Source organism: Eschrichtius robustus, chromosome 15 (genome assembly GCF_028021215.1).
Source record: "Eschrichtius robustus isolate mEscRob2 chromosome 15, mEscRob2.pri, whole genome shotgun sequence".
Taxonomy (NCBI): Eukaryota; Metazoa; Chordata; class Mammalia; order Artiodactyla; family Eschrichtiidae; genus Eschrichtius; species Eschrichtius robustus.
This window is the reverse complement of record NC_090838.1, coordinates 47,016,088-47,037,828: the sequence shown is the minus strand read 5'-3', so window position 1 is coordinate 47,037,828 and position 21,741 is coordinate 47,016,088. Positions and strand designations below refer to the sequence as shown.

General features: G+C 39.0%; 2 protein-coding genes across 2 annotated transcripts in view; one reads left to right on the top strand and one right to left on the bottom strand.

Annotated features, from left to right (window-relative positions):
- Positions 1–1,800, top strand: part of CCDC88A (coiled-coil domain containing 88A) — a 126,087-nt gene extending 124,287 nt beyond the window's left edge. The window contains exon 33 of the mRNA XM_068563961.1: positions 183–1,800. The gene's annotated coding sequence lies outside the window, so the exon portion shown is untranslated. The remainder of the gene's footprint in view (positions 1–182) is intronic.
- A 2,140-nt stretch (positions 1,801–3,940) lies between these two features.
- Positions 3,941–5,920, bottom strand: LOC137778077 (prolyl-tRNA synthetase associated domain-containing protein 1). Its single transcript, XM_068565105.1, has 2 exons — positions 5,741–5,920; positions 3,941–4,462 (listed from the first exon to the last, which is right to left on the bottom strand). The coding sequence occupies exons 1-2, from the start codon at positions 5,822–5,824 to the stop codon at positions 4,031–4,033; spliced, it is 516 nt and encodes a 171-aa protein (XP_068421206.1). The 5' UTR covers positions 5,825–5,920; the 3' UTR covers positions 3,941–4,030.
- Positions 5,921–21,741: the final 15,821 nt, after the last annotated feature.

Genomic DNA, 21,741 nt, shown 5'->3' with positions numbered 1-21,741 from the left:
TTAATTTTAACAATATACTTCTTAGGCTCTCACTACCAGCTCTAAAAATCTTTTTGGAATAATTCCATAGTGTGTGGTTTATGAACTGTGTGTTTCATCACTAACCTAGTAACCATGAGATACATGTCTCCCTCTCTCCCTCCTTCCTCACACCTTTCTTTTTTTCTTTCTCTTTTTGGTAGGCCAGTAACACTGCTGTGTTCATAGTCTACTTTCAGAGAGACCATTAATGAAAAGAAATACAGCATGTATAGTTGAAAAGAAACTGAAATGGAAGTTAGAGAACCTGGACTTCGTAATGCCACCATTAACTTAGGTTTTGCCACCAAATAATGCTGTAAAGTTAAATCACTTTTAAACCCTTGGATGAAAGGTGCTATGTAAATGTAAATACAAAGGATTCTTACTAAAATACAAATATTGCACAACAGACATATTTAAAACCTATTCTCTAGACTTTGAAACATGTCTCCATCATGACTCCCTAGATTCAAGTATCAGATTGATAATGGGTATCATGGCAGTCTAGAGACACTTGCATGTAAAAAATGTAAGTTCATCTTTAGGTGGATAAATTGAAAGTAAATATAGAAATTATGTTTTAGCTAAATACAGTAAGTGAGTAACTTAGATTTATATTAACTAGCATCTAATTTGCACAACTAGGACACATTCCAGGACATTTACTGAAAGTTGAAATTTAATGAGTAGGAGGTAGCCCAGTGAGGGTGTATGATATCACAGCTTGGTCTCTCCAGGACACTAATATCCTAAAATAGAGAACATGCTGACTGAGGCAGCACATTACTGCTTCAGTTAGAAAATGCTTAAGGGTAGCCTATAAAGTACTAAATCTGAGTGGGCTGACCCTGAGAAAATGCAGCAAGACAACCAAGAGAATACTTGAGACTGCAAAAGCAGAATATTCTCAATTAATCACCTTTTTCATACCATTTCAAGAAAGGATTAGATAACCACATGAATATTTTACCGTCTCCAAAAGATACCATCAGAAGCAAACTTAGTATGAAGTCATGCTTTTCCCTTAGATAAACTACTTCTGCCAAACAAAATAGTGTAGCCAACTAGAAACTAACTGGGGCCACTTTCCGGACTGGGGCCTGACATGCTTTTAAATGATCTGGCTCTATTCTAAATCAATACCCAAACCCCCTCGGAAACTAAAGAATTTATATACAGGGTAATAGCTTCGGCCCAGAGCTCCAATAAAGTGCTTCAGATCTGGCAATGTGGAAATGTTCGGTCCAAGTTTTTGAACTGGTGGTTACCAAAGAGTACACAAAACAGGTTTGTATGTAGCACCTTTCATGCAAGGCATGGTAAAAGCCTATTTAAAAATCACTGTGCATATTACGGAATTGCTGCCACCTCACAAATGAAGTATTACAGCCTGCACTGTCTTAAAATTTTATGTCAGGAAGTGAAAAAGATATTGTACCAAATCTGGAATTACAATGAGGAGTAATAATGTATGCTAAATGACTTTTGTATTTTAAGTTACTTTTTATGAGAAAAGTGAATTTTTGTGTTTTCTTTTCTGCTACACTTAGTCCTGAGATGTATTTTTTTCTTTAAGCCTTGAATGAATAATACAAAAGGAGCCCATTTTATAATATAAACCTTGATGTACATGTTGAGATATTTGGACAATGAAAATGCCTTAAAAGGAATGCTTATGGATAAAGTTGCACTTACAACACCCTTTAACAAAACGTGATTTCAAATTGTCTTTTTCTTTTCTACTAAGGGTTCTCTCTTTCAGTGTTTGCCATTGTACTTGTAACTGTTATTAAATATCAAATCCAATAATATAAAAGATGTAACATTTCCTTTAAAAGTAATGCTACTGAGAAATTTGGAGTTGAATGGCAAAATGTTTATTACTTGGCTATACCTAATATAAGCCACAGGTCATAACAAAAAATCCAGTTTATAACAAAATAGGTACCATCATTTGGCAGATTTGTCTTTTTTTAAAAACGTTCATTATTTTTCATTTGTTTTTAACTTTATTTCTCCTAAAAAAATTAAGTTGGTTTAACATTCACTTGTTAAACTGATATAACAAGAGGTGAATTTTAAACTAATATAAAAAGAGGTGATTTTTGTAACAGGTGGTCAGCAATCATAACATATAATTTAGCCAAGTATTATTCTTTCCTTTCCCTTTGCCCTAGAAAACCTATTTTATGTGTTTCATAACATATAACCTTGTTTAGATGATTCTGTCCTAATCACTTTGGGATGAGTATTGGAGGTTTTGGGAGAGAACTGAGAGTCTATCAGTTTTGTCAACCTCAAAATAGGTTTAAATACAATAATAGATTGTACAAATCAGTCTCTTTCATTTTCACATCTAGACTTTGGGAGGCATAATGTTAGAGATGGCAACCTGCCTTGTGTCCTTGGGCAGGTCAGTCTTTCTGGGCCTGTTTTCACCATAAGGTGGGGAGGACAGTTAGACCAGTTATCTAAGGTCCTCGGTGTCTTTGATTCTATTCGTTAAACCTTAATTTTATATGTAAAGGAACCTAAAATTTCCTCTTTCTTAGAGATATGGTACAGAGTAGGCAAAAACTAACATAGCACCTCAGAAATAAGGTTATCATTTATGGAAAATATTTCTTACTAACTCATCTCTTAAATCCATTCTGTATTTTATAAAAATTCTGCCTTGCGTAGACTTGTAGTTTCTAACCAAATATATCCAAAAATGACAAGTTTTCACTTTTGCCTTTCAGTAATGCAGATTGGTACAAATTAAGTACAATTTCTCTACCAGAAGCAAATTATTTTTTTGAGTGTTCAACCTTAGGAAAATATGATTATCTCTCAAATATCCCACTTGATTGTACTCTAGAGGAAACGAGAATTTTCCTAAGACCTCTAGGCTATTTTGTAGCCTAGTCTAGTCATACCCTCAACTGGGGTTTTGTTTGAATCTAAGTGAGGTGGAAAAGTACATCAATTTTCCTCTGTTTTTGAACTAGCTTCTATATGACAACTGACAATACATAATCCTGGGTTCTTATACTGCTTTAGATGCCACAGTTGAAAGGGGATGAGTAAAATTTAATATAGCCTAGAGGACAGAGGAACCTTGTTCAAGCATGTTCACATCTTGTAACCTCCAAAGACTAAGCAAATCCTTCTTAATGGCCTATGTATATTCTACTCCTGAGTTTTAAAATATAATTTCATTTGTATAATGATTATGACATAACATTTTCCATCCCTACTTTGAGTGTTTTTCTAGATTAAAATTTTCTAAAGATAGAATTTTATTTAAAAATTAGCTTTTCACTGAAAAAAAAAGCATTGGTTTAAAAACGAACACCCAGTAATAGGAAGGTTTTGCCCTTGCCCCCATGTTTAATTATATTGCTGGGGAATTCTTATTCCTTAATCCTCATTCCCCAAAGATAACCACTATTAACAGTTGAATATATTCCCATATTCCTCTTTTTCCCCTGTATGTACACTGTCATATGTATAATTTTATATATGCTGTTTTTGCAGCTTGCTTTTTTCAAGTATAATAAACACCTTACAGAAGATGTAATATAGTTAATCTTAGATAGTTAACTAATCTTAGTTTTGATGTTAATTAATTAATTAATTAATTTAGGCTGCCACACAGCTTGCAGGATCTCAGTTCCCCTGACCAGGGATTGAACCTGGGCCATGGCAGTGAAAGCCTAGAATCCCAACCACTAGGCCACCAGGGAACTCCCTATGTTAATTCATCCTTAATTGTTGAAGGCATTCCTGTAACAAGTAATTGTCATGGGGGAAGGGGAGGGTGGAATCTCTGAGCTGACTAAAACTACCTCAATATATCTTTTTAAAAACAGCTCCTTTAAGATGAAATAGTTAAATAGCTCCTTAAGTAGTTTAGGTAGTCACCAAACCAAGGTGCTATATATATCTTACCACTTTTAATGCTTTTTATAATTACAAGTAAGAAAAACAGCTTTCAGAAATAAAGGTATTCTAAACATTAGCCCAATTAGTTTTTATCAAAATTTAGTCTTATGGGATCGTGTCCTGTCTTCTTCACAAATGTGAGAAAGTCTTCAGGGCTCAATCCCATGGTTGCAGTATTGGTCATTGGATGAAAGTACACCTTTTCATGTCCACCTTCCAAAAAAGCAGAATCCAGAACAAATTTCACATCTCCATCATCACAGAAGAGTGCCAACGGTGTGGCACAGCCTTGGCCAACTTTCAGTTTTTCTAGCATGGCTGTTTCATCAGCAAACCGCAGATTTCCACTTCCAACACCTAACTGCTTGGCAAGATCATTTAAATTAATTTGTCTATCATGAAGAACTGTCACCAGCCAATAGCCTTTTTTCTTTTTGTCTTTAAGAAATAAGTTCTTACTATGTGCTCCTTTCAAATGTTGGATATGAGGCATCATTTCTTCAACTGTAAACACCTGTGAAATATCACATGAGAAGTTTAAAAATAATATGCATGTATACACACACTGCACACATACAGTTATCTGTATATTGCTTGGTGGGTGTAAGGTTAGGGAGTACTCAGTGCCCTGGATTTCACTGGTGGACATCCATCCCCAGCCCATTAGCAAATATATCTCATCTCAGGACCTCAGGAAGTATTGATAGTTTCTCTTAGGCCAGTTCTCCATTCCAATGTGCAGGCCAAGCCTTCTCACTCCTAAAATGCTTTTTTTGTTTTTCCATTAAACTTTTGGTAAAGTTTATAGCAGCCCTCACAACACTGTAAATCAACTATACTCCAATAAAAATTAATTTAAAAAAGTTTATAGCAGCCCAGACTCCTATTCCTTGGCATTCCATTACATCCAGGCCATATGACGATCTCCACTCTATAAACAGATAACCACAGAGAGGGAGTGAGGGCAGGGAATGAGACCCTGGACTAATATACAAAAAAAATCAGAAAAGCTGGCAATACGCACAGTAAAAAGGGGGAGAGTATGTGGACTATAAGGGAGGCAAAAGGGTCAAAGAATATAGTTTTGATGAATTTCTCTAAACTTGGAAGATTATCACCATATCTACCTAATTATCATTAGCTGTTACTCAAGCGTTGGGCAAAAACTTTGTCCTTGCACCACTCAGGTTACATACTGGCTCCTTCAGATATGTGCAAAAAAAATCTTCCCATCTATAAATCATGTTAAAAAAATACCAAGCTCTAACCTTGGCGTCCTGTATGCACCTGCTGCAGCCACTGCAAAGACGGGTTTACTGCTTGGCAACTTACATACGCATAAAGTTGACACACTGACCAAACATCCCTAGCCAGTTTGAGATGCGCAAGTTCTCAATATGTTGTACTAGTTCTCAACATAAAAAATCACTCCGAATTCCCGGGCGGTCCAGTGGTTAGGCCTCCGCGCTTCCACTGCAGGGGTCACGGGTTGGATCCCTGGTGGAGAACTAAGGTTCCGCATCCCACGTGGCGCGGCCAAAAAAAAAAAAAAAAAAAAAAATCACTCCAAGAAGAAAAGCAGGTTTTTTCACAATAACATCAGCGTCCGAAGTGGACAGGCCCTTGATGGTGCTTTCAGGTCCCTTTCGTACTCTGGATCCCGGGAAATGCCTTAGAACGGAAGTTTCTGCGGCACATTACCCCTGGGACGTCTAGGCTTAGCGCCTTCGTCCCATAGAAGCTGCAGCAGAGCCCACCCCCTCCCGGGGTGGTCCCGGCGGGAGCGCCTCACCTCCGGGTGCTCCACGACCTCCGTGCGGATGGCCAGGGCTTCGAGGCGCTGCTCCAGCGCTGCCCGCAACTCGCCGCCTGCCATGTTGCCCTCGTGGCGCTAGCGGATGCGGTGCCGACAGACCGGACGGAAGAACTGGGCGTGACCTCCCGCAGTCCAAGAACTGCCAGCCCAGACGGAAGTGCCTGGAGGGAGAGGGGCACCTTCCGGAAGCCCAAGAGTGGGAGCCTTCCGGAGGCGGCGTCGTGCTGGGTTCGCTTGCCTCCCTCCCCGCGTGCTTTAAATTTGTCTGCGTCCGCAGGGACAGACTTACCAGACGTGCAGAGTTCCTTGCCCCGAGTCCCACGAGAGGAAGGCGCCTGCAGTCTCACAGCCCTCTCTACTCCCGCCTCAGGTTTCCTAGATACAGCATATCTTCCATTTAAACAGAATCAGAGCCACATAGCAACACAACTTAGGGAGTGTTGGGGGAGTAATCGACTGGACGTGGGCTCGGCTTGACCCAGGAGGTGGACTGAGGCAGTCAGAGGCTCCTTACCCCCCTGTCCTTGGAATGTACTTTCTGCCCGCTGTTCCTGAGCTAGGTGCTACTTGAAGGATGCAGCCTTGAGAGAGTAAGGTGTTATTGAAACCATCTGGACTTTTTTGGTAAGTGCGACCCCCCTTCCCCCACTTAAGGCCTATGTATAAACTCTTAAGATTCTGGCGAGTGGATATCCAAGACAAACCACCTATGTAAGTTCCCTTGCTTATTAAAACTGCCACCTACCAATCTGGAATGTCCTGCCTCTTCAGTCATTCTATGACCTCCTAGGGGGTGTGTGTTAGTGTGGGGGCGGAGGTTTCACCTGGGTAATTACCTGAGGTCGTGAACCAACAGGGAGAGAAGGGGCCAAAATCCCTCTCCTTTTAAATAATCAGCTGTGGCAACCACAACTCTACCTTTTTCAGAGGCACTTTTCCTACCTCTTTGTGGGGTGTTTTCCACTATCCTGCAAAACCCTCACTCCCCACCTTGAACGAGGCCTGAAATTCCACTAGAGTTTCACTTATGAGTTTAGATTAAGCCTCAAACTGTTACCAAAGCTGTTGCCCCAGAATCATACTCTTGCCCCTGGCTTGAATGGAAACCAATTGCTCTTAACCTAAGTTTTGGGAGGAAGCTGCAAAGAAAAACACAAGAACTAGTTAGAACCAATTAGGCACTAGATGGCTGAAGATTCAACTTCCAGAAGTAGACCTAGAGCCTTATGATACATTCATTGTAATACCTAAGCATGCTAAATGACACACCCGCCGGTGCAATGACAGCTGACAGTTGCCATGACAACAACCGGAAAAGCCCATACAAGGACCGAAAAGGAGAGCTGCATCAGTTCCAGGTCCAAACCACACCCCCGTTCTCGGATAAGTCATGAATATTCCTCCCACTCTTTCCAATTCCCTCCCTTCTACCTCGACCCTCTTATAAACATAGTGTCTCCCCTGGAATTGGGTAGAGAAGTTGATTTGCAAACGAGGTTTCCGCATCTCCATTCTTTAGCCATTAAATAAAGCTCGTGCTGTTCCAGTCTCAGCATAGGTTTTGTTATTGGCTGTGTGAATCCGATCGGAAAAAGAACCTCCCTGGCTGAGACAAGGGGTCTCGGTCTGGGCTAGGACCCCAGCGCAGGCCAAATCAACCAATTCAGGAATAGAATCCCAGATAAAACGTAGATACTCCTAGGAACGTTTAACTCTAGTAGGAATATATAATATTTAGGTCATTTCTGGGGTGCAAATTGAAGGCCTGGAGAGGAAGTCTCTTAAGACACTGCAGGGACTTCCCCGGTGGCACAGTGGTTTAAGAATCCGCCGGCCAGTGCAGGGGACACGGGTTTGAGCCCTGGTCCGGGAAGGTCCCACAGGCTGCGGAGCAACTAAGCCTGTGCACCACAACTACTGAGCCTGCGCTGTAGAGCCCGCGAGCCACAACTACTGAGCCTGCGTGCCACGACTACTGAAGCCTGTGCGCCTAGAGCCCGTGCTCCGCAACAAGAGAAGGCACCACAATGAGAAGCGCGGGCACCGCAATGAAGAGTAGCCCCTGCTCACCGCAACTAGAGGAAGCCCGCACGCAGAAACGAAGACCCAACGCAGCCAAAAATAAATAAATAAGTAAATTTATTTTAAAATAATAATAATAAAATATACAGGAGGATGTGCATAGGTCATTTGCAAACGCTATGCCATTTTATGTAAGGAACTTCAGCGTCCACAAATTTTCATATCTGCGGGGGGGGGGGTGGTCCCTGGAACTAATCCCCCTTGGATACCTTGGATACCGAGGGAGGGCTATATCTGAGTCCTTACCCACATGACAACCTTGGAGGAAGCTGTGAAAGAGGAAATCAGAGCCAACTTCACGATTTCATCCAGAATTGGCCTTGGATAATACAATTTTAAAAGTTCTAAGCTTAATGCACCTCTTAAAACTATTAAGCCATGTTTTCCTTCAAACAGTCCATCCAGTTGTTTGATCCTTGATTATAGAACCAACAACAGGCCTCTGCCCGTGGCCACCTAAATTCACGTCAACAGCAAAAGCAATGTACCACATTACAGAGTATTTAGAAAACTTAGATAAGGGGGAACGGATCACTCAGAACATTTTCTCCATGTTTATTATTTTATTTCCCCATTTGTGAATTAGCTTCGTTTATGTCTTGGCTCATTTAGCTATGGAGTGAATGTTAATGGCTTTCACAGTGGTTTACTTGAGCTGTTTAAATAATCAAGTTATGTGCCTTTTATTTGTCATATATCCTCCAAATGGTTTTCATTTTTCCCATTTAAGAAGATATTTTTTTTCCCCCCTGCATCGCGCAGCTTGCGGGATCTTAGTTCCCCAGCCAGGGATCGAACCCGGGCCCCTGGCAGTGAAAGCCCAGAATCCTAACCACTGGACCGCCAGGGAATTCCCAAGAAGGGATTTTTTAAAGTTTGGTTTTATCTACAGAAGCTACTTATTTTTGTGCAACCAAATGTCATTCTTTTTAAGTTATTCTGATCTAAGTATAGAAAGCTAACCTCCAGCAATAGACTATTCGATCTATTTTCTTTTTTATTTTCTTAATACTCAATTCATTAATTCATTTAAAATTTACTTTGGCGTATAAGATGTGGTGAGGCTCATTTTTTTCACTAGGTTTCTGTCTAAGAATGGAAGTAGAAAGCATTAGAATACCAAAGACCACCTATATGAAGAGATGGCCTATCCCAAATGACTGTCCTTAAAATATTTGAAGACGTTCAAGAATACCCAAATTCAATCACGTTGACCTGAGCATAAACGGGAAAAAATTGGAATCTGATTGTGACTAAGAAATGTGAATCATGTCCAAAACTAGGGAGACAATTAACCAAGGATAAGGTCTACATGACAGCTACGAAGGAGGAACACAGAGAGGAAAAATTGACTGTGGCATCCAGCACATTGTCTAGGCAAATAGGGTGTTCTGATCTGGAAATCTCTTTGGAAATGGACTGCCATCCATCAGGTATGCAAGGTGTGAATCCCTCCCCCCACCCATAGCCAATCCATCACAGTTCAGTTTCTTAAATCCTTCTTCTTCTAACCACCTCCATCACTCTAGCCCAAATGACTATCATCTCCCCCTGGTCTACACTAATGTTCTCTTAATTTTAGTCTACCTATGGTTGAATGACCAAGTACCCTGCTCCCAATGAGTCTTACCACCAAAGATTTTTATTATAAAATGAAGCTAAATCTGTCTATGGTAAAAGAACCTTATATCACTGTTTAGAAACTATCCTAACCCAAGTTTAATGCATATTTATATTTATTTATCAAACATACATGTCAGCATTGTATTAAATACAAAAGAAATGCTATCCTTTGCATAGTCCCTTGTCCTCAAAGCAAATACAATCTCAAATTTACATTGGAAAAAACAACATGAAACATTAAATTCAAAATTATCAGCATGAACTTGAGAAACTAGACATCTAGTCACAGAACTTGAATATGAAATCTCATGATTCTAGGAGAAGGGGTAGTATCTGATAAATGGGGGTTACCAAATTATTTTACAAACAGGGGAAAACTTACTAAAAAGTCTTCTGGGGGAATTCCCTGGCAGTCCAGTGGTTAGGATTCTGGGCTTTCACTGCTGAGGGCCCACGTTCGATCCCTGGACCGGGAACTAAGATCCCATAATCTGCATGGCACAGCCAAAACAAACAAACAAAAAGAAGTCTTCTGGCATTTCTCCAAGAACACACTGAAGGAAAGACTCTTGTTATCCTTAGGAAGAGTGTGGATAATTGACAGATAAAGAACGAATCTGAAAAGGAGATCTGGAAGATGGAGTTGTGCCAGGGTCCATGAAACAAGGGAACCTCATCTTACGTCTGCTCAAAGTAAAGGAACAGCTACAATTGTAGCCTACCTGGCAAAGGAAATAAAAAGGCCAAAACTGAAAATATTTATCAACACCAAGGGGACTGGGCATCACTGCGTTTATTAGGTGAAGAATGTTAGAAACCCCCATAATTGCATAAAACAAAGGGCAATTCCAGGACAGGTAAGTTCAAAGCCATCCTAAGAAGCTGTGCATACCCAAAAAGAAAGCAAGGCAATTAAAAAAAAAAATGCTTCCTGCAATCTGTGTCTCTTCAACAAATCTTTTGGAACAACTCTATGTGCCAGGTACACTATGACACATCTATATGTGCCATGCTTTTTGCCCTCAGAGACCTTAAAATCTAGTGAAGAGGACTGAAACATTCACAGAGGATAAATCCAAGAAAATATGCCCAGTGCAATGAGAGTGGCATAATGAGGATGCTTTGGGAGCCCAGAGGGCACTAAGCAGACCGGGGTGGTATGTCAGGGAAAGCAGTAGGAGAAGATGACACCAATTTGAAGGGATAAGTAAGAGCTGATCAGAAAAAAAGGGATGCAGCTGAAGAAACTCTGGAAGAATGGAGGAGGAGAAGCACGACGTGTCCTGGGGCGTTATGATTTGGTGTGACAGTAGAGCAGAATGAGAGGCCTGCCAGCAGGAGACGAGGCTAGAACTAGGCACAAAGGATCCTAACTGTCAGGCTACAGAACCAGGAATATCCCACCATAAAGGGGCGTGTTAAATAAATTAGGTGACTTCTTCCTAGGGAATTCTATATTCTCAATCGTACTCTCAATATTTAAGGCTATAGGGACATACAATTTGGTAAATGGGGAAAATGAGTTATAGAAGGGTATAGACAATATGCCCCCAATTTTGCTTCAAAATACACATACCTGTAGAGGAGAGTAACTTAAAAAAAAAAAAAAAAAAAAAAAACCTGTTATTAGCATCCTCTTTCTCTAACCCATTCCAGGAAAACTGGTTTCTAAAGGCCCATGGAGGAGAATTCATCCCAGGACAGGAGACGATGGAGGTTAGTTCCTAGAGTAACGGAGGGGAAAGCATCTACATCCAGGAGGAAATTTAGGTTTCCTCAGAGTCAGAAGAGAGGGTGAGGACTGGGGTGAGGAAGATGGGATGGTGGAGGACAGATCCTTTTTTGGCACTTTGTCCCTCCAGTGGGTGGCAAGTTGGGAACTTGCTGTCAGTGGAAGGCAGTCCACCTGGGGCAGCCCTGCCAAAGCACCCTCTGAGCTTCACTGCTCAACGAGGAGCCGTGAAGAAGAGGACAATAATCCCACAGTCCAGTTCCCTGGCTCCTCCTAGGTTCCTGCATGATACCATGGAGAAGGGAGAAAAATCTCAATAATAGCCTCAGGTTAACTTGCCTTCCAGCTCCATCATGTGGGGAGTTGGGCCAGATTTAATTAAATTCAATAAAATATGATTGAAGATCAGCTAAGTGCTGAAGGTACAGTGGTGAGCAAAACCAGACAGAGACACTGACCTTGTAAAGCAAACAGTCTATTGGAGGATACAGCTTTAGTCAAATACAGAAACAAATGCTAAGTTGCCTGGGTGACAAGTGCTAAGAAGGATATAATAGGGGAATTGCATCTAGTTTATGGGAGGGCAGAGTGGTCAAGGAAGTGAAGTTTAAGATCTGAAAGATAAGTAAGAATTAAGTGGGAAAAGCAAGGAGAGAAGAGTGTCCCAGGCAAAGGAAACAGCATGACACCTTGTGCAAGGGTGGGAGGAAGCAAACCAAGGCAGAGGCCAAGGCAAACTAAGGCCTTGCAAGAGGTCAGTGTGGTTGGCATGCAAAGAGCACGGGGACTGGGGACATTGTTCATTTCCTACACACTGGAGCTGGGAATTATCAATGAAAAAATTAATCACTAGTCAATCTAAGAAAGACATGGAAACTTTTATTCGAGCCAACCTGAGGATTATAACCCGGGAGGCAGTCTTTCAGAAAGCTCTGGGGACTGTTCCAAAGAGGTAAAGGGTGAGGCCAGTATGTATGATTTTGGCAAAGTGGTACATGCCATCAAGCACTCATCTTAGTAGAAGGTTACTGCTATTCGAGAGGAAGAGATATCTTAGTTAATGGTTTTAGTGCTTTTCTAAGTATGGGAAGATGCAGGAAACTAGGTTCATAAAATTTTCTCCTGAAAAGATCTATCTGAGGGCCAGTTCTGTCAGTTTTCCAGTATACAAAGTGTCTCATCCTGATCTCCACCCTGAATTCCTTTCAGGATGTACTGTAGGTCAGCGACTGCAGTAGCTAATGACTTGATTCTTGTAGAACTGTACAGTGGGCAATATTCTTTATTTGACAGTCCCCTCCCTTTTGGTCTTAATTTTGAGCAATGTTTGGGAGGCATTTCATGACCAGTTTGCCTAATGGCGATTCCCAGGTCAGGTGAGGATTTCATTGATAGGCCACTCAACGTGCTACTATAATTGGACTAGACCCTGTTAACAGTAACCAAAAGCCTCTGGACTGCCTGTCTTACTAGTCTGTTATGGTCCAGGAAGTGGTTCCCTCTTGTTGCTTCTTCTCACATCTAGAGTTACACTATTACAATCATTGATCTTGCGGAACTATGTGTTTGATCAATCATTTCAGTTAGCCTAGTTGTCATTAGTTTTATCTGAGGCTCGTCACACATTTGGTAATGCAAGAAACAATAATCTTGTAAAATAGGCAGAATACAAGTAATATAGCTAGTTACATTAATAAGGTCACAAGTAAGTATTTAAGCTAAGAACGTCCTTTAAGTGTCTCTTCTGCACCAATCACTATCTTTAAGGGAAATAGTATATTGGCATTGTTCACCAAAGATGTCTGCACATACCAGGTGAGTGGTGGGTCATTGTGACCCCTTACAGGATTGAGGAAGGAATATTATCTTCTGAGGAGTTACACGGCTGGCCCCAAAATAAGGAAAATTGATCTTCATGGTTGAGCAGGTATTTCTGCCTCTGGGGAGTTCTGGTTAACACATAATGCAGATGCACAATGCACACTAGAAGGAAGGGAGGAGGCCAAAGAGTAGATTAAAAGTTTTATGTTTAAATTTTTTTTGTCTTGCCTTAAAATATGAATTTTTGTTTCATCAGAACTAAAATGCTTACCTGCTAAAAATACACTTCTTGAGGCGGTTATCTCCGGCTAATAACAGGGAGGGGGGAATCAATAAGTTAAAAATAAAGAAACGTAAACCAAGTCTGAAAAAGATCAAAAAATGTTATTAAACAAACAAAGGGAAATGTAAACTGTCTCCACAATTAAGATCACGTGAGGGTATTTTCAAACAAGACTTCAAAAGAGAAGAAAGTTAAGGTATAAAAAATTTAATAAGTGGGCAGATGGAATTTAATTACCTCCAAATTAAAATATGAAACGGGTAAAGATGTTCAGTTTTCTCATCTGGGAAAATACTGGTTTCATACAATATGAAAAAAGCACATGCAGTAGATGACAACTTGGTTAAGCAGAGAAGTAGCAGGTTTCTTTCTTTTGTTCACTTTAAACACTCATTTAAAATTAAATAGTCATAAGGAAGCTTTACTTTGGACAAGGAAGTATTTCCAGACACTGCTGTGAGCCCCAGGCTGTACTGTAAATACCTGGTGAGTAGCTCCGACCTCCTAACCCTGAACCAGGTGGAACAGCAATTGCTGTGATTCAGGAACCCCTGCAGAAGGAGGCCAGGCCAGCAAGACATGCTCTGAGCTGCTCTTCAAAGCAGTCTTACCTTTCTGGACCTAGTGAACCACTAAATGAGTGAACGGAGCCTTATACTCCTTGTTATTACATGGTCTGTAGGTGGTTCTCCCAGCAACCCAAGAAAACTGACTTCTATACAAAAGTACTATGGGGTAGATTATTTTTTCTTAGTTTGCATGTGGACTGGGGAATATTTTCTTTAGGTCTAGCATTTCAGAATAATTAGTTTGATTGGATTAGGTTTATGGGAACTACTTTGGAATTTCTGTCCTAGTCTTACTGGACAAAAAAGAGAAATTTCCTGTGATTTTAATGAGTTAAATTAACTTGTAAATTGAATATATTTGCATAAATTTTAATAAAATATAAGATTGAGACCAGATTACTCCTAATCACATATTATTCCTCTACCCTTGCTGATTTGATTTACCTATTTATGGTAAGTGCTGATTTCAGTAAATATTAATAAATATATTTTTGAAAAGTATGGGGTATAATGTAAGAACAAAAAGAGCCAGGTCAATCAGAAACAAACTCATATTCAGCATTTCTCCAAAACATAAAGTAGCTTTCTTTTTCTGAGTGTAAAAATACTGTTTATGTTTTTTTAACAAGTTGTATGACTTTATTTCTTTAAATAAATGTTTTAAAATCATACTTAAAAAGAAACACAGAAGATAAAAAGATACATGTTTATTGAAAAAAAATCAGACCACACAAAAAGATGCACAAGCATTTATGTCACAGGTATATATACATATATATGCACACCACATGTATGGTGTGTATGTATACTCTATATATGCTGTTTATTTCTAGTTTTATCTGATTATATAACGTATGATATTTTATGATCTTTCCTTTTTTCACCCAGTAAACATCTTTCCATGTCAACAGAGAACTACATTATCACTTGTAATGTCTGTATAGTATTTCATTTATTCACTCAGCTCCAAATTTGGGAATGTCCAATGTCCAATGACTTATATGTTAATAATTTCCAAATTTTTCATAGTATTATAAAGAAGGCTATGGTAAGTATCTATAGTTCTATATCTATATATCTTTGCATAATTATTTCATTTATTCCTTAGAATAAATCTTAGAATCTGCAAAGTTACACAGTTTATACATTTAAATTGATAACTATTGTCGATTGCCTTCCAGAATGGTTTTATAAATTTGCAGTACAAGAACATTCCATTCTCCACATCTTTATTAGCAATCATTTGATTAGCAGAGTCAAAACTATTAAATAAGCAAACACGCATTTGCACTGTGTTTTTAAGATTTAGGAAAAATATCAATATCACTTTTATGTTTACTGATGTAGGATGGTATGTCTGTACTTGTTAAATATCAACTTAGTACCATAAAGATAAAATATAAACTTCTCCACTAGAATGTAAGGAGAATTGCTGGAGAGCACAGTGATTTTTGTCTGCTCTCTTTGCCAGTGGCAGACCGGTTCCCCCGAGGGAAAGGAAGTTGAGTTGAATGTATGCTCAATTAGTCTCAAATTTAGTAATTGGACCCATCTCCTCGAAATCGGAATGAGTAAACAGGCTGAAAAAGGCCTAAAATCGCATGAAATGAGCTCCTTTCACAGAAAAGAACTTCAAGAGTTCAAGAGTAGAACTTCAAGAGTAGAGAAGAAATGCTCCCAATTTACACCATTAATTGATCATAGATTGCTAATGTTTTCCCAGTTATAGCTATTTATTTATTTATTTATTTATTTATTTATTTATTTATTTATTTATAATGTCTTGACAGTACAGACATTTAAAATATTTATGTATTCTAATCCAGGTTCTCAAAATGTAGTCCTCAGACCAGCGTTACTGTCATCACCTGAGAATTTGTTAGAAATAAATTCTCCTAGCCCACCTCGTGCTTACAGAATCAGATACCCTGGGAGGGTGGGCCAGCAATCCGTGCTTTATTCAGCTCTCCGGGTGACTTGATACCTGCTTAAGTTTGGGAATCACTGGTCAGACTAATGGTTCTTTCCCCTATAGTTTCTGAATTTTGGGGGGGGGACGTGCTGCTGCCTAGCTTGTGGGATCTTAGTTCCCAGACCAGGGGCCCCCTGCAATGGAAGAGCAGAGTCCCAACCACTGGACCACCAGGGAATTCCCTAGTTTCTGATTTTAGAATTATGACTAGAAAGGTTTTTCCCACCCAAGTTTACAAATGATATCATTTATGTTGTCTCCCAATTTTTACTCAACCTTTAAATGTTTAATTCATATGGAATTTCCCACTACAAGAATATAATCTTCTTGAAGACACGAGTCTTCATCTATTTTATTTCTCTGTTTTATCCTAAAACTGTGATTGGTACATGATGCGTTCTTAATATATATTTATTAATTATTGAACAAACTACTTAATTTCAGCATAAGATGAGACACATCCTTTGTAGAGCTTTCCTGGAAGCCATAAATATCAGCAAATTACAGTTAGCCTTTCAATTAGTCTGATGGTTTAAAATGGCAAATGACAATCCTAAGTAGAATAAATGTAATCAGTGTGTGCTTACTGTGGTGTGCTAGTGTTGTAATTCTTAGTGATGTTACATTTTTGGCGCTGGTTCCTAAAAGAGAATTTTAAAACTCAGAGGATTCTTAGTTCTATTAAGAAAAATTATCCGAAACTTGGAAATAGACGAAGGGATGACTATTTGTTCTTTCAGTGTCCTGCTGGGTTTTGTCTAGCAGGCACTCCTGGGATTGTCTGATTCTCCAGGAATGTGCACTTTTGTTTGACTTGATATTTATTATTTTTTAGTACAGAGGTACTGTACAACTCTGTAAGGGTAAATCTTAACATGTAGAAAACTGATAGTAATACAATTGAATTTTGTCCAGTAGAGGTGCAAATGATTTTTGTCCCATAGAAAAGGTAACCGTTTATTGTGCTGCAGGATATTAATCACTTTTGTACCTATATTAGCAGTCTTATTCAAGTATTCATTCTTTCAGCAGCTGTAAATATGTGGCACTCCCCAGTTCTCTTTGACCAAGGCTTACCATCTTTCTGGATCTCCCATTAATGAGTTAAATGCATCTTTAGACACATACTGATTTTATATTTATTTAAAAGTTATATTTTTAAACTTTCCAGAAATAATACTGTAAGAATGTAACCTTTTTAATTTTGTAATGAAGATATTGAACACCAGAAAGGTTGCTGTCTTATTCGAAGTTGTAATACTAGTTAGTGGAAGAGATGGGACAAGAATGTAGAAATAAGGAACATAGGTTAGTAAAAGGGTACAAACTTTCAGTTATAAGATGAATAAGGTCCAAGGATATAAAGGATAACATGGTGACTACAGATGATTATGCTATATTGTATGATTGAAATTTGCTAAGAGAATAGAATGTAACATTTTCAACCATGACAACAACAAAAAGGTAAATATGTGAGGTGATGGATGGGTTAATTAACTCAATGGGGGGAAATTGTTTCACAATGTGTTTATATATCAAATTGTACACTGTATCACATTGTACACTTTTAAATATCTTACGATTTTGTCAATTATACCTCAATAAAGCTGGGAAAACCTGAAACAAAAGACTTTATAGTAAAAAAATTTTTGTAAGAGATGTAATCATGTATGAAGAAATCAGTGGAGCATAATTTGATGAGACTCAAGAGGAAACCCAAGAAATGCTTTGTGTAATTTGAATGCCAGTGGTAAAGAGAAACTATCTCATTGCTGATGAAAATCCAATGCACAGATCTTTAATCAGTATTGATATAGAGGTTACTGGAGATGAATGCCATGTTTTCTACTAGAAATATACAGAATTGTTACTCTTATTGTTTTCCATAAAGAGAATTGTTGCTTTAATAGAAGCTTCAATACTAATAGAAACACAAATATTTACCATATATCATGTAGTAAAGATTGATATCAAATTTAAGTTAAAAAATGCTTATTTTCATATGTTCAAAAGGTAAAATCTCAAAGATGGATGGGACTCTAAAGATCTTTTTTTTTTTCCCCCTAAAGATCTTTAATTCAACTTCTTCAGTTATGGCAGTAGTTGAGAAACAGTCTTGGAATCAAAAAGACTTGAATTTAGGTCCATCTCACCGATCACTAAGGGTGTGACCGGGACAAGTTACTTAACTTCTCCAGTGATAGTGCAATCCCTCTGGTTTGTTAAAATTGATGTTCAAAAATAAGACATTCAATCTTGCAGGCTTGAATCAGATGATGATGATAAAGCATTAAGAACAATGCTTCATCCTTAGTACGTCAAATGAATGATAGCTATTATTATTACTATTATCAAGGTATAGTGATCTTCAACGAAGCCACACATTTAAAATAAGTTGACCTTACTAAAATTTGACCTCTAGATTACCAATTTTTCTCTAGGGGAAGTTGCCAAATCAGAGTCAAGGAAAACTGAGTTGTCAATTGGCCTCAGACCTGCTAATGTGCCAAGAACTGCTGTATAACATATTAAATATAACAAAATACTTATGTGACTGGTACATAAATGGCAGTGAAAATAATAGTTATGATCGTAACTATTACTGATAATTTTAGATTGCCATGATTCAGGTTCTCAAGTCTCTTCTAGTTTTAAAATTCCTGGTACCATTCCTCTAGCAATTTATATTGCAGGGTGTTTTGCTTTATTTTGTGAAGCCAGCAAATGACAGTTGAGACAGAAAACAAAACAGATTTAAACCTTGTAATTTTGTTCTGCTTTACTGCAGCCCTGATCAGCTTCTCTTTGGAAGATACCTAATTCTTGTGTTGTTCCTTGTGATTTCCTCCTCCTAGAATAAGCTCAGAGACATGACTGTAGTTCCTTCTAGTACTGTCAGGCCAGTGTGTGCTGGGCTGCAACTCATACCCTATCCCTCTCGCAAGAAGGCCGTTTACCCCTAATTATCACCAAGAATTGTAATTAGTCTGGATATTGAAGTGACCTAGCCCCTTAAAAAGGAGCTTTCTGCCAAGATCTTGAAAGGCAAGAAAAAGGTTGGGAGAGGGAACAAGTTGAATGTCAGAACTAACAAGAGTTCAAACCCTTTTCTAGATAGGAAAGGGATAGCCGCAATACAGCTCCTTTTTCTCTTCCTTCCTTCCCTCCTTCCCTCCCTCCCTCCCTCCCTCCTTTCTTTCTCTTTCTTTTCTTTTCTTTTTCTTTCTTTCTTTCCTTCCTTCCTCCTTTCTTTCTTTCTTTCCTTTTCTTTCTTTCTTCCCTTCCTTCTTTCCTTCTTTTTTTTCCACTGTTCTTTGGTTTCAAGTTTGCTCATTGAGTGTGTTTTAGACCTATCATTTAATACTTCTGAGACATAACTCTCACCAAGGAGATGGCAATATGAAACATTATTTGTGGTTAAGTTGGCTCCACCTGTCTCTGAACTTATTATGTTCCATAATTAATATGATCAGATTAGAAGGTCAACAAAGGACATAAGGTGAAGTGGGAATAGGAGCCCTTCTTCATCCCTCCCCTTCTGCAAGTTTTCAGTCCTAAAGCCATCAGGGGCAAGGGCAAGGCAGCCCATCCACAGATGTAGGGCAGGAGTGGGGGGCTCCAGTGGCCCTGTATTGCTGTAAATTTAGATTACAGAATAGTTGCAAAGATATTGGAGAGAGTTCCCAAATGCCCTTTACCCAGGTTCCCCTAATGTTAACATTTTACATCCAATCAGGGTGAAGATGTCCACTTCAAGGGGTGAACTGGCCTTGGGAGTCCAAGCTGGAGAGAGGTAAGGAGGGCATGAGTGCAGGAGATGGGGTGGTGGCCAGATTGGAGATTGGTTTCATACAGGGGAATTGCTTAAATAAGTAAATATATTAAGGCTGATGCGAGTCAGGTTTCTCACTGCCAGAAAAGGAAGTTACATACACATAAAGGGAAAAACCTAGTGTGAACCCTATGGTGTTAGATTGGACTTCACGATATCAGTGGGAATGCATGGTTTTCAATGTATGTAGGTGGAAATGTGTGCACACATGTGTATAATATTCCCCAGCTTTGACCAATGGGAGGGCTTGAGAGCATCAAAACCCCAGTAACAATGAACATACCTGACACCCTGAGCCTAGATTATAAATACCATTCTTCACTGAAAGGAAATAGGGCTTCCATTTTTAGGAATTTATTCTAGAGAAAGAACTGGACTGGCATGCAAAAGTGTATGCCCAAGAATATTCATTGCAATATTATGTTAGATACTGGACACAGCACATATGTCCATCTGTGTGGGTATGGCACTTATAAACAATGGAATCTTTCAAAATCATTTAAAAGAATGATATGGATTTATGTTCATCAGCGTGGAAGATTTCCAGTATATATTGTTGCAGAGATAAGAAGCAGCATTTATAGCATGAATCTTATTTACATAAAATTGTATGTATACGTGTATTTATACAGAGATAAATGGAATGTGTACACACACACACGCACAAAGTGGTTACTTCCGGAGAGGTGGGATCTAGGATTTGACTCACTTTCTTTAGTTAAAAAATAAATTTTAATTTGCAAAGATGGTGGAGAGTTCCCGAATGTCCTTCACTCAGTTTCCTCTAATGTTAACATGTTATATTAACTATGATATGTTTGTGAAAATTAAGAAATTAACACTGGGGTATTACAAGTAACTAAACTACAGATTTTATTCAGATTTCACCAGTTTTTCCACTAGTGTGCTTTTCTGTTCCCGGATTCTATACAGGATCCCACACTGCATTCAGTCATCACATTTCCTTCGGTCTGATCTGTGATAGCTCCTTGGTCTTTTCTTGCTTTTCATGACCTTGACAGCTTTGAAGAGTTCTGCTCAGATATTTTGTAGAATGCTCTTTAATTTGGGTTTGTCTGATGTTTTCCCCATGATTAGAGGAGGGTTGTGGGTTTTGGGGACGAATATTACAGAGATGAAATGTCCTCATCACATCATTTCTAGGGGTACATGATATCAACATGACATTGCTGGTGATGTTTACCGTGATAAGTTGGTTAAGGTGGTGTCTGCCAATTTTCTCCATTATGAAGGTACTATTTTTCCCTTTCCATATTCTATTCTTTGGAAGCAAGTCACTAAGTCCAGCCCACACTCAAGGCGGGCCGGGGCGGGGGTTAAGCTTTACCTCCTAGTAGAAGTTATACACATATATTATGTGGAATTTTTCTGTAAGGAGGATTTGTCCCTTCTCCCCCATTTATTTGTTATAATCTAATACTATGTTATTTTGTTGCTCAAGTGTTTCCAGTTTTGGCCCTCCCTCCCTCCCTCCACGTTCTATATTTTAGTGTATTGCTTGAATTTTCCACATTAGTATTTATTTTCTTCATGATTAGAAACATATTGGTTATTTTCACTTTAATATTGGGGAAAAAAGGTATGACTGTTACTTTGATGTTCAATTCAATCAATTTCTGCTTCTCAACTACTTGGCAAGGCAGAGAGAGCAAAGAATACTTTCTTGCAGAAATTGGCACTTCAGTGAGTGTGAAAGGTAAGTAAAATGATAGCAGTTGAAATGCACTTCAATAGTTTTCAAGTGTGTGAGTGTTCAGGTTCATTAAAAAGATTTTCAGAAAAAAAAAAAAAGATTTTTCAGGACAGAGGTTTCTATTCAGTCATTCAACACTGATTACACATCTTTGCGGTGGCACTGGGGAGACAAACATAAAAAAGGGGAGGGGCATGAGTTAGGCGGCCAGACTATGGGGGGCGGGGGGAGGCACAGGGAGTTTACATAACGTCCCCAAGTCTACACAACTGGGGATGAGCTGGGATTGGAACCCACTCTAGATTTACTACTTCAAATGCCACCCACACGAGGTGACTTTTGAAAGAGA